The 14,147-nt window shown below is 37.3% G+C and overlaps 1 protein-coding gene across 1 annotated transcript in view; it reads left to right on the top strand.

Moving 5' to 3' along the window:
* The window catches only part of ACADM (acyl-CoA dehydrogenase medium chain), a 57,056-nt gene that overhangs the window by 30,024 nt on the left and 12,885 nt on the right, over positions 1-14,147 (top strand). Inside the window, exons 7-10 of the mRNA XM_007106893.4 lie at positions 1,112-1,242; positions 3,601-3,709; positions 7,418-7,558; positions 8,120-8,215. Of these exons, the coding sequence (XP_007106955.1) occupies positions 1,112-1,242; positions 3,601-3,709; positions 7,418-7,558; positions 8,120-8,215 (477 nt within the window). The remainder of the gene's footprint in view (positions 1-1,111; positions 1,243-3,600; positions 3,710-7,417; positions 7,559-8,119; positions 8,216-14,147) is intronic.

Raw genomic sequence — 14,147 nt, 5'->3', positions numbered from 1 at the left:
CTAATTTGTCCTTCAAGACTTATCTCCTTCAACGAGTATTACTTATTATTCTTCTTTTCATCTTCCTTACCACTCATCACCTCCCACCCCCTACAGGTCTAAGTAGTCATTTCTAATGTCCCTATGTACCTTTACTACTTTGAATTAAAATTAACTGTTAAGGTTTCTCTCTTTGGACTATAAGTACCTTAAGGGTAAGGAACTTGTGTCTTTAGGCCTTGTATTCCCAGTACCTGTCACTCAGTAAACTTGAATGAACTTCAGCTACCCATTGCTTGCCTTCCACCACCCTCTTTATCCATTCTGCTTACATCCTGTCACACATCTGTCGAAGAGCCTTAAGAGGCTCCCCTTCTTCCATCAGATAAAATTTTAACTTCTTAGTGTAATATAAAGTGTTCTTTGTCATCTGTTTCCTTCTTTCTTTCCAGACTAATTTCTACCATTCCCTTACATGCACAGAGTATAGATGTTTAGAATCTGGTACTTTTGTATCACAAACACTGGGTAACCCTGCTTCTTACCTCGGTATCATTGCATATGTATTACTTCTTTCTGGAATACACATTCCCCCTTTTCCTTACCCCCTAAGAATTCCTTTTCCTTTCTGAGACTTAATTTAAGCATCACCTCTGGGAAGCTTTCTGACACCCTAAAGCTAAGATAGTTTCTTAAGCCCATTGTGTGTGACTTTAATACTTAGATATATAATTAAAATATAATATTCATCTCCACTGCTACATTGTAAAAATCTTGAAGACAGGATGTCTTTCATCTCTGGCTTTTCCAGCTCCTTCATAACCTGGTAAATGGTAGATACTACTCAATAAATGTTTGGATGAATGAGTTCGTGTGAAATTTATTTAACTTGGTTGAAGATACCTTACATTGTAATTTTTGATATGGTTTATTGGTATCCTACATCTAGTTTTAAATTACATATTAAATGTTTTTACATTTGAGCAGTTTGATTCTGTAAGAACATTTTATTGTTAAGTATTTTAAAGTATTTAAAATACTGACTTAAAAAATAAAATACCCTCCTGGTTCTAAATGTTCATAATTTAATAATTAACATATAATTATTTTCTCTTGTTTCCATATATTCAAGGCCTACTGTGTAACAGAACCTGGAGCAGGCTCTGATGTAGCTGCTATAAAGACCAAAGCAGAAAAAAAAGGAGATGAGTATATTATTAATGGTCAGAAGATGTGGATAACCAATGGAGGAAAAGCTAATTGGTATGTTGTTTAAAACCTCTCTATATTGATTCTTAAATGCTTTATATTCAGAATCTCCCCCTCTCTCCTTCCTTTATTATTAAACCACCACAATTAAGACAAGTTTTATTTATGGAACTGGAGGGTCCATAAAGGATTATAAATAGTTCAGTGATTTTCACAAACTATTCTTAAGTCCTGAACTATCTCTTCAAATTGTATCAGAAGTTTAATTTGTAAAATAAAATAAAACAAAAACACCTGCTCTGGTTGAATCTGATTAGGAAAGCTAGAGTTCCCTCTACTTGGCTTACTATCCCCACTCTCCCTAGCCCGTAACAGGACCTCCTTTGAACCATTCCCCTAAGACTCTGAGGAGAAAGGAAAGCCATTGGTATAGCACATTTCTCTGCTTCTGAGCAATAAGTTTAGAGCGGACAGAATTTTACTTTAATAAAATCTAAAAGGTCCAAATATATAGGTCCAGAAATAATGACATGAAGTTCAACAAAGGGTCATAAAATCCCTTGTATTAATATAAAATGTTGAAGGAAAACATATTTGATAGCATTATTTGTGGAAAAAAGATGAAGAAAGGTTCTATAGGAATCAACAGTGTGATGTATCTGCCTTTAAGAAGTGAATGTAATTTCTTGCTGAAGTAATAGAAGTATAGCATCAAACAAGCAGGAAAAAAAATGGTAACAGTTCTGGGCAACACTTTTTAAGACATGCATTGACAAAATGAAATAAATTCAGAAGCAAGTAAATGTCCTTCATTAGGGTGAGCACAGAAAACATGTCCTATGAAGAGTAAAGGAATTAGATTTGGTTGTGTAGGAAGAATTTTTTAAAAATAATGTCTCATACATGGAAGAGTAGGCTTGTATGTTTGCTTCAGAAAGTCAGTTTAGAATAAATGTGTGAAAGTGAGAAAAATGTAGAGTATAGCTCAACATAAAGACAATAATTTCAACAACAGTTCTATCTAGTGTGTGTTAAGTGGTCACGGGAAAAATGTATTTACTCATCACTGCAAGTATATAAATAGAAACTTACAGAAGAAGGACCTTCTGGTGATTGGTATAATGAACTAAAAATGGGCTATCTTTCCTTGTCTGCAAAAATTCTGATTCAGTATATATGTGTGCTCTTCGGTGCTATTTTTTGTCAAGAAAAGCATTATTCCTGAGAGTGAGTTTACTGTTTATTTTAAATAAGTCAATCACTTTACGAGTGTCCAGTATTATGGAGTGCTATGTCATTATCTTTAAGTAAGTTATCATAATATCAGCAAGTAATAAAAAAGTGAAGAAACGATTAAAATGTAACAAGTTGAGGGAAATCCAACAATGCAAGTAGAAGCTTTCACAATTTTAAGAATTGATTAAGTACAGCACATCATGTCATAAGACAAATTAGGTAATATATGAAACTAGAAAACAATTTTTACTAATTTTTAAACTATTAAGTAAAACTGTAGAGTAGATGATAGTTTGTTAGTTTTAGCATAGAAAATAAATTAGTTGTTTAAGAAATTACAAAAAAAAATTCTCCTATACCAGGCTATTTAGAACGTGGGTTACATGGATATTTGGATGTTTTGCCTTTTTTCCTCATTATTTTTTTTTTTTTTTTTTTTTTTGTGGTACGCGGGCCTCTCACTGTTGTGGCCTCTCCCGTTGCGGAGCACAGGCTCCGGACGCACAGGCTCAGTGGCCATGACTCACGAGCCCAGCCGCTCCGCGGCATGTGGGATCTTCCCAGACCGGGGCACGAACCCGTGTCCCCTGCATCAGCAGGCGGATTCTCAACCACTGCGCCACCAGGGAAGCCCTCATGTTTTATTTTTAAATCTTTCTGGGAAGAATTCTTCTGGAGAGAAAACCCAGGAGATATTCATAATAATTCAGCTGTAACACAAACTCTGATTTTGCTGCGTGAAGAGGACAGTAGTCAGAACATAGGGGTCACTATCTCATTTCTTTTCACAGGCAGCCCCATTTACCCTCCTTTTCCAGGTAACTTGTCCCTTAAATACTTAAACTAGTTTTGGGAAAGAAAAAGTGACAGTTCCAACACACACATACTTTATTTTATGTCATCTTGATACAAGGAATTTTTACTTGTATCTACAAACTACAAAAAAAAAAGATACCATATTAGTTAAGAAGTAAATGTGGGGTGAAATACTAGCTCTGCCATGTTTTAAGTATGTGACCTGGGTGAGCTTTTAAACTTCTCTGATTCTTCATTTCTTCATCTATAAAATGGAGGTAATAATAATTGGGATTGTTGGGAGGATTAACTGAGATGGGAGTCACCATATGTTATCTGCTGAAACCATTATCTATCATCATGTATGTATATGTGTATTAGGTATTTTTTATTGGCTCGTTCTGATCTGGATCCTAAGGCTCCTGCTAGTAAAGCCTTTACTGGATTTATTGTGGAAGCAGACACCCCAGGAGTACAGATTGGAAGAAAGGTAAAGTGTGTATTTATCAGTGATTAAGGCCTCCAGTATTATTTTAACTATAAATTTCAAAATTACTAATTTCAGTTTCCTTTATTGAAAACATTTTGGTTGTATTAAGTTGCAATAAAAATAAATCTGCTTTTGATATTATTGGGTGAAATAGTCCTTGCTAAAGATTTTTAAGTTGAGAATAGTCATGTCAAGTAATTATTTGAAAGAGTAGCCATTCTTGGTGCCAGTCTATGGAGAATGCCAATAACAGCTGTGAGGGATAATGAAGCAGAAATCAAACTATCATTTGTGTGGCCCGCCCAGTAATAGAGTTTTAGATATTTCAGAACACTTTCCCATTCTTTTTCTTTGCTCACAGCAACCTTTCATGTAGGATAAGTGGCATTATGCCCATTTTATGGATTAAAACAATGTGACATAAGTTGATTACCCAAGTTCATACAACATTAAGAGAAAAATCTGTTCCTGAGAAAGTGTAGAAATGGCAAAGAGCCTTGAATGTGGGAAGGCAAGAAAAATTTTATTTGAACAAGATAAGGTAATTTAACATATTTGAAAAGGATAGTAATATGGGGGACTTCCCTGGTGGCGCAGTGCTTAAGAATCCACCTGCCAATGCAGGAGACATGGGTTCGATCCCTGGTCCAGGAAGATCCCACGTGCCACAGAGCAACTAAGCCCGTGTGCCACAACTACTGAGCCTGCGCTCTAGAGCCCACGCGCCTGAACTACTGAGCCCACATGCTCTAGGGCCCGTGTGCCGCAACTACTGAGCCCATGTGCTGAACCTACTGAAGCCCGTGCGCCTAGAGCCCATGCTGCACAACAAGAAAAGCCACCGCAATGAGAAGCCACCGCTCGCTGCAACTAGAGAAAGTCTGCGTGCAGCAACGAAGACCCAACACAGCCAAAAATAAGAATAATATATTTTTTTTAAAAAAAGAAACAAACATAGTAATCTGAATGCGTGGATATAATTTAGCAGTAGCATTTAAAGTAGATTAAAGAGAAAAGAGTTTAAAATTTAGTAAATCAAAGAAGGAAAGAAATGAAGTCATTAAAGTAGTCCTAGTGAGAGCTAAGGAAGCATGATTTAAGATTATAACTCAGAAAAGGAAGAGGAGATGCAGTTTTACAAATGTAAAACTCTTTTTTTCAAAGTGAATTTGTAAAAAAGAAAACCTATTAATGACTAAATGATGTCTATATCTAAGGCAAAGGAGGGATTATGGAAGTTAATTACGAGTTACATGAATTTTCTTCCAAATGGGTAAAGGTTCAGATTATCTTGTCAGATATTAGACTAAGGGTGGCATAACCTAAACTGGAAAGGCTACTTTGAGTTGACCAAGTTATGCAAACTTCTAAACCAGTCATATGTATTTGTATGTTTTATTAAAAGCCATGAGAATCTCTCTTTTGTACTAAAGACTCTTCAAAATGGAAGCATGTTGCTAATGTATGTAAGAGGGGTACTTTCCCTTTTAGTCCGTAGAATGTTAAAAGTGGAAGATACCCTACACATTTTTTATGGTCTGTTTGCTGAACACTGAAACTGAAATCCAAGTGAAATGATTTACTCAAGGTTACATACTTAAGAGGCAGAGTTGAGATCAGTGCTAACCTGTCCTAGAAACTTGCCCAGTGCAGTTTCCTACACTGTATTATTCTATACTTTCTTTTAAGATAGATATTAAAGGTAGACTGCACTTTACAAATAAAACTATAATGAGATTATTGTATATAACAAAATAGAAGTACTAAGAATGGTTGTGCTTCTTCCAAGTAGTTGGTTTGTTTTTATTTATGTTTTATTCATTTTTCCTTTTTAGGGATGGTTGCTAGAAAACTCAGGGCCAAATTTATGGCAGTCTCTAGAAAATGTAAAGGTCCTGACAGATTATATTTTATTACATAGTAAACTGACTTCTGATTTTATCTTGCTATGTCTAGTCTCACTTTCCTTTTTCCCATATTCTAACTTAAAAAAAATCTCTAATTCAATAAATATTTATTATTGAGTTCATACTATATGCTAGGCATTATTCAAGGTATTGAGGATACTGTATGGATCAAAACAAAAAATTAGATCCTGCCCTTGAGGATCTAATTTTCTAGTGAGAGAGATAGATAGTTGTATTGTATATATTTAAATCTCCTTAAGTCTCTTTTGAAATTATCAGAATTTTACAAACTTGTGAAATCTGATGTTTTTCAAAAGTTTTGTGTTTTAGAAATTATATGGCTTGAGATGAGTCCAGGAAGCATTTTGGTTTTAAATGTTCTAGTGTTTGGGATGAGTCTGGGAAACAGGATAGAGTAAAACTGTTTTTGTAAACAGTGTTTTCTCATTATGTCAGAGTGAGAGTCTAAGGTACTAGAGTTTATCAACTTATAAAGACAAAGAGATGTTGGTTTTTTTCTCAGTCAAACTATATATTACTGTCACTAGTTTTTCAAGCCTGGAAGCAGATTATTAATATTAAATCAAGTAAATTAAAGAATTTGTTTACAGCTCTATGTTCCCATTGCCTCTGCTTCTCACGCTGCTTATTAAAAACGAGATTAAATTGTTAAGATGGGTCATGATATCTGCAACTTCCTCTCAAATAATTCAGCAAATAATGCTAATAGTTATACACACCCACAAAACGCAGAAATAAAGGAAATGTGCCAAAATTGGCAAATCTAGGCAAAGATGAGGTATTTATTGTACTATTCTTGCAATTCTTCTGTTGGCTTGAAAATTTTAAAAATGAAATGTTGAGGGGATATAGCTACCTTGGCAATTTCTTTTTTCATATATATATATTATTGAAGTGTAGTTGATTTATAACGTGTTAATTTCTGCTGTACAGAAAGGTGATTCAGTTATACATATATATATTCTTTTTCATATTCTTTTCCATTATGTTTTATCACAGGATATTGAATATAGCTCCCTGTGCTATACAGTAGGACCTTGTTGTTTATCCATCTCATATATATATATAATGAGTTTGCATCTGCTAATCCCAAGCTCCCAATCCTTCCCTCCCCCACCTCCACCCCCTCCTTGGCAACCACAAGTTTGTTCTCTATGTCTGTGAATCTGCTTCTGTTTCGTAGATATGTTCATTTGTCATATATTTTAGATTCCACATATAAGTGATATCATATTGTATTTGCCTTTCTGTTTCTGACTTACTTCACTTATATATATATATATATAAAATATACACACACACACACACACACACACACACATACATGTTTATCCGTTCATCTGTCAATGGACATTTAGGTTGTTTCCAAGTCTTGGCTATTGTGAATAGTGCTGCTATTAACATAGGGGTGCATGCATCTTTTTGAATTACAGTTTTGTCTGGGTATATGCCCAGGAGTGGAATTGCTGGATCATATGGTAACCCTATTTTTTGTTTTTTGAGGAACCTCCATACTGTTTTCTATAGTGGCTGCACCGATTTACACTCCCACCAACACCTCATCTCTGATTCATTGGCCTGTCATGCGGCAAGCAGAGTGAGCTTGGACTCAGTAACAACTGTAGTCCAATAAAGCTATTTTTACAAAACAGGCATTGCAGGCCATAGTTTGTCCACCTCTGTTTAAGACAATTGCAGAAAAGTCATAAAACAGTGGTTAAAGCAAGAATACATGGTAGCTCAAAAAATGTTCCTTTATATATATTGTTTTCCTTATTAGGAATTAAATATGGGCCAGCGATGTTCAGATACAAGAGGAATTGTCTTTGAAGATGTGAGAGTACCTAAGGAAAATGTTTTAATTGGTGAGGGAGCTGGTTTCAAAATTGCAATGGGAGCTTTTGATAAAACCAGACCTCTGGTAAGTAATATGACTTAATAACCTTTATAGGATTTTTCATTTATTACATTGAGTAGTTTTATTTTAACACTGTATTCTTGGTCTGTATTTCTTTTTTAATATCTGCTTCTTTTATAAGGATGGAGGGATATTGTTTTTTGTTTGTTTTAGAATTCTTCAGCACTCTTGCTGTTACAGAAGTTATTTTAGTAAATACAGAATTACTATAGCTGTTCGATTTACAAAGAAGCATTTCACACTTAATCATTCCTGCTGATGTGTACTCATTCCTCTTCCCTCACTCATTAGGAGTATTTCTCCTGAGAAGCTTTCCCTTGCTAAACAGAAAGAATGACTTGTCTCTAGGCTATGATCCTGTGCCTTACAAATGCCTTCCATTAACCTTTAATTCATAAATAATATAAATTTAAATGCTTGTTATCTCCCCCACCCTTTATTGCCTTAAGGTATAGGTCAGCTTCTCTTTGTATAATCCTTAACTTAGATTTTAGGCAAATAGCCATTATACGTGTGTTTTAAAGACAACATGAACTTTTGCTTTGTAAAATGTTAAAATACTAGGTAGCAGCTGGTGCTGTGGGACTAGCACAGAGAGCTTTGGATGAAGCTACCAAGTATGCCCTGGAGAGGAAAACTTTTGGAAAACTGCTTGTAGAGGTAATTTTAATACTGTACTTGCTTTGTTCAAATGTAAAGACATTCATTTTCATCTAAATATTTGAAAATTATCTTTTAAGTACAAAATAATTTATTTCTGCTTTGGTAGCAAGAAGATAATGTGAACTGTTGGGGTGGGTTTTAATTAATTTATTTATTTATTTTAAATATTTATTTATTTATTTGGTTGCATCGGGTCTTCATTCTGGCAGGTGGGCTCCTTAGTTGTGGTATGCGAACTCTTAGTTGCGGCATGCATGTGGGATCTAGTTCCCAGACCAGGGATCCAACCCAGGCCCCCTGTATTGGGAGCGTGGAGTGTTAACCACTGTGCCACCAGGGAAGTCCCCAAGGTGGGTTTTAAGAATAGATTTTCTATAGACTCTGCTACTAACTATTGTCCACTTTGGGGATTCTGTTAATTAAGAAGAAAAAGAACAGCTAATATTTGAGTGCCTGTGGTGTACCTGACACTGTGCTACACATTTTAAATATAGTATGTATTTCCCCCATTACATTCTTGTTTTGGTAGTAGTATAATTTCCATTAAAGATCAGGAAACTGCAACTCAGAGAGAAAAAATAATTTGTCCACGGGCACACAATTTAGAAGTCATAGGTCCAGGATTCCATTTCATGCTCTTAATTCATGTTACTTCTCATGTCTTCTTGAGTATCAAATAATTTTAGTACTATTTATTATTTATTTATTTTTTAATTTATTTTATTTGGCTGCACCACACGGCCTACAGGATCTTAGTTCCCCAACCAGGGATTGAACCCAGGCCCTTGGGGCAGTGAAAACTCAGAGTCCTAACCACTGGACCATCAGGGAATTCCCAGGAAATTTTTAATCTTATCTTTTCAAATGTTGTTGCTCCCCAATTGTCTATATTCTCTCCTATAACTCCTTCTGTTAACTATAGGTTATACAGTGAACACTCCCTGTTTCTACCTCTGTGTGTCAGTGGTTCTCAAACTATCTGTGGTGAAAGATTGTTTTTAATTTCCAATCAATTGTGAACCATTATTCTTGTAAAATATAAGAATGTCACAATAATATCAAATTGTTGCAAATGCTTACTCTCACTTTCTGTATCATGAACTAGTCCAGTAACAATTTGTGGACTGGCAGTGATCCACAGATCAAACTTGGATTAGTACTGCTCTGTATCTCTTAACCTCAATTTTGTAATTTATCTTTGCTGTATTCTAGATAATTTTCTCAGATTTGCTTTTCAGTTTTTCTTACCCTGTGTCTAATCTGCTACTTAATCCATTTAATGACTTTTTTCATTTCTAGAATTTATGTTTGGTTCTTTTTCATCTCCACCCTTTCTTTTATGGTAGCCTGGTTTTTTAACATAGCTTCTCATTCTCCTTTTATCTCCTTAATTATATAATACTTAAGTTATAGTCACTTTCTGATTTTTTTTCTGTTATCTCAAGTTATTAGGGTGATTATTTTTTTGGTCTGTTGCATGTGCTCTCTCTGTCATGACCAGTTATTTCCTCTCTTAATTTTTGCTTGTAAGTTTATCTGCAGCAGGTATTATTTTCCTTCAGTGCATTGTGGAAGCATCAAGGGGAATTGGTTTTTGTACTTTTATCAGGCAGTCCAGAGGTTTCAGCATTCTAAGAGCTGTTTTTAAATCAAGTATTTCATTGTGTTTGTGGCCAAAAAGAGACTCTACATTAGCTCATTTATGTTGCCAGAACTATATTTATACAGATTGGTGGAATGTATATTTATTACTAAATATTAGTTTAGTTTAATTGTAAACAGATAACATAATTTCCAGGTTCTCCCCACCAAGTATCTGATGATAAATCTTCTGGCTATTTTCAACTCAATATGGAATCTTTTATGTTCCAACTGCTTACAAACTCTGAAGTTGATATTTTTTCCTCATGGCTCTTACTGTTAAGTGTAGAAAAGTCTATGTTTTTGCTTACTATTTTTCTAGGTTAAACAGAGGTAATACTAAAGGGCTGATTTATATATAGCTTTGGTCTGTTATTTCCAAAAAGAAAGAATAGATTTTTTTTGGTTTTGTTTTAAGAGACATTATAGAGTGTAGTACTCTAATCAGAGCTCTCCGATTCACTACCATGTTTATTATTGTTGTTATTATCACTTCTCTCTTTAAGAGAACACTGTCACTACTTATCCTCACAGTGCTTAACTTGATGTGGCTAAAGAAAGCTGCCAAAAACAGAGAATGGTACTTTTTTTTAACCAATGAGTAGAACTAGGAACATTGATAACAAATTATGGGATGGTAGACTCTCTTAATGGCAATAACTGCCTACTCCTTTGTCTAGTCAAAACCCTTCATCCAGGTGAAGTTGGAGTAGTTTGGGATGATATGAAAAAATCTGTTGAGAATAATTCCCGTTTGTACTGATTATTATTGCTAGTTAGCAGTAACTTTTCTTGAGGGGAAAATGGATGAGGGGAAATGTTATTTGGGACTTAAGACTGAAATAAGATATACTTAGAAAGAAATATACTCATATCTCCCTGTTACTTAACCATTTTATGCTCAAAATTCTTTCATATCTTCTCATCACACTCAGATTAAAATCCAGAGTCCTTAAAATGGTCATGTGTCAGCCACAGTGACCTTTTGTTGTTGTTTTTAACTTTACTTTTCCCCCTAGATATCCACTTCCTCATTCATTTCACTTAAGAATGTACCCTTGATTACCCTGTGTAAAATAACACCTCCAACATTCTTTATAGTATTCCCACTTTTTTTCTTCATCTTAGCACTGCCCAACGTTATACCATGTATGTGTTTGTTTATTGTCTCTTTACTGCCTCACTAGAATGTAATGTCCATAAAAATAGTAAATTTCTGTTTTGGAAACCTTTGTATTTCTAGCACTTATGATATGTTTTGCAGTGTGAACTTCTCAACAAATAGTAGTAATTGAACTACTATTATATTAAAATATTAATAAATAGCTGCTTTCTTTGTTCTAGGCACTATCCTAAGTGCTCCACATGTATTAATTCATTTAATCCACACAATACTATAGAGTAAGTACCGGTAGTCTTATTTATTGTATGTAAGAACACCAGTAAATGATGAAATCAAGATTTGAACCCGGGGAGGACCTTGAAGATGGTGGAGGAGTGAGACGTGGAGAATGCCTTCCTCCCCACAAATACATCAGAAATACATCTACATGTGGAACAACTCCTACAGAACACCTCCTGAACACTTGTAGAAGACCTCAGACTTTCCAAAACACAAGAAACTCCCCACGTACCTGGGTGGGGCAAAAGAAAAAAGAAAAAACGGAGACAAAAGAATAGGGACGGGGGACCTGCACCTCTGGGAGGGACCTGTGAAGGAGGAAAGGTTTCCATACACTAGGAAGCCCCTTCACTGGTGGAGACGGGGGTGGCGGGGGCGGAAGCTTCGGAACCATGGAGGAGAGCGCAGCAACAGGGGTACAGAGGACAAAGCAGAGAGATTCCTGCACAGAGCATTGATGCCGACCAGCACCCACCAGCCTGAGAGGTTTGTCTGCTCACTCGCCGGGGTGGGCGGGGGCTGGGAGCTGAGGCTCGGGCTTCGGTCGGATCCCAGGGAGAGGACTGGGGTCAGCTGCATGAACACAGCCTGAAGGGGGCTAGTGCACCACAGCTAGCCGGGAGGGAATCCAGGAAAACGTCTGGACCTGCCTAAGAGGCAAGAGACCATTGTTTTGGGGTGCGCGAGGAGGGGATTCAGAGCACTGCCTAAACGAGCTACAGAGACGGGCGTGAGCCGCGGCTGTCAGCGTGGACACCAAGATGGGCATGAAACGCTAAGGCTGCTGCTGCAGCCACCAAGAAGCCTGTGTGCAAGCACAGGTCACTATCCACACCTCCCCTCCCAGGAGCCTGTGCAGCCCACCACTGCCAGGGTCCTGTGAGCCAGGGACAGCTTCCCCAGGAGGAAACATGGCACGCCTCATGCTGTTGCAATGTCATGCTGGCATCTGCTGATGCAGGCTCGCCCCTCATTCCGTACCCCTCCCTCCCCCGAGCCTGAGTGAGCCAGAGCCCCCTAATCAGCTGCTCCTTTAACCCCCTCCTGTCTGAGCGAAGAACAGATGCTCTCAGGTGACCTACATGCGGAGGCAGGTCCAAATCCAAAGCTGAACCCCAGGAGCTGTGTGAACAAAGAAGAGAAAGGGAAATCTCTCCCAGTACCCTCTGGAGCAGCGGATTAAATCTCCACAATTTTTTTATTTTTAATATTTTTTAAAATTTTTTATTTTAATAACTTTATTTTTTCTTTCTTTTTTTCTCCCTTTTCTTCTGAGCCATGTGGCTGACAGGGTCTTGGTGCTCTGGCCGGGTGTCAGGCCTGTGCCTCTGAGGTGGGAGAGCCGAGTTCAGGACATTGGTTCACCAGAGACCTCTCAGCTCCACATAGTGAGCCAGAGCCCCCTAATCAGCTGCTCCTTTAACCCCCTCCTGTCTGAGCGAAGAACAGATGCTCTCAGGTGACCTACATGCGGAGGCAGGTCCAAATCCAAAGCTGAACCCCAGGAGCTGTGTGAACAAAGAAGAGAAAGGGAAATCTCTCCCAGTACCCTCTGGAGCAGCGGATTAAATCTCCACAATTTTTTTATTTTTAATATTTTTTAAAATTTTTTATTTTAATAACTTTATTTTTTCTTTCTTTTTTTCTCCCTTTTCTTCTGAGCCATGTGGCTGACAGGGTCTTGGTGCTCTGGCCGGGTGTCAGGCCTGTGCCTCTGAGGTGGGAGAGCCGAGTTCAGGACATTGGTTCACCAGAGACCTCTCAGCTCCACATAATATTAAATGGCGAAAGCTCTCCCAGAGATCTCCATCTCAATGCTAAGACCCAGCTCCACTCAACGACCAGCAAGCTGCAGTGCTGGACACCCTGTGCCAAACAACTAACAAGACAGGAACACAACCCCACCCATTAGCAGAGATGCTGCCTAAAAATCATAATAAAGTCACAGACACCCCAAATCACACTACCGGATGCAGTCCTGCCCACCAGAAAGACAAGATCCAGCCTCAACACCAGAACACAGGCACCAGTCCGCTCCACCAGGAAGCCTGCACAACCCACTGAACCAGACTTAGCCACTGGGTGCAGACACCAAAAACAACAGGAACTACGAACCTGCATCCTGCGAAAAGAAGACCCCAAACACAGTAAGTTAAGCAAAATGAGAAGACAGAGAAACACACAGTGGATGAAGGAGCAAGGTAAAAACCCACCAGACCAAACAAATGAAGAGGAAATAGGCAGTCTACCTGAAAAAGAATTCAGAGTAATGATAGTAAAGATGATCCAAAATCTTGGAAATAAAATGGAGAAAATGCAAGAAACGTTTAACAAGGACCTAGAAGAACTAAATAGCAAACAAACAATGATGAACAACACAATAAATGAAATTAAAAGTTCTCTAGAAGGAATCAAGAGCAGAATAACTGAGGCAGAAGAACGGATAAGTGACCTGGAAGATAAAATAGTGGAAATAACTACTGCAGAACAGAATAAAGAAAAAAGAATGAAAAGAATTGAGGACAGTCTTAGGGACCTCTGGGACAAGATTAAATGCACCAACATTCGAATTATAGGGGTCCCAGAAGAAGAAGAGAAAAAGAATGGGACTGAGGAAAATATTTGAAGAGATTATAGTTGAAAACTTCCCGAATATGGGAAAGGAAATAGTTAATCAAGTCCAGGAAGCACAGAGAGTCCCGTACAGGAAAATCCAAGGAGAAACACACCAAGACACATATTAATCAAACTATCAAAAATCAAATACAAAGAAAAAATATTAAAAGCCACAAGGGAAAAGCAACAAATAAAATACAAAGGAATCCCCATAAGGTTAACAGCTGATCTTTCAGCAGAAACTCTACAAGCCAGAAGCGAGTGGCAGGA

The sequence above is a fragment of the Physeter macrocephalus genome, chromosome 4 (genome assembly GCF_002837175.3).
Source record: "Physeter macrocephalus isolate SW-GA chromosome 4, ASM283717v5, whole genome shotgun sequence".
NCBI lineage: Eukaryota > Metazoa > Chordata > Mammalia > Artiodactyla > Physeteridae > Physeter > Physeter macrocephalus.
This window is presented reverse-complemented; position numbering and strand designations above follow the sequence as displayed.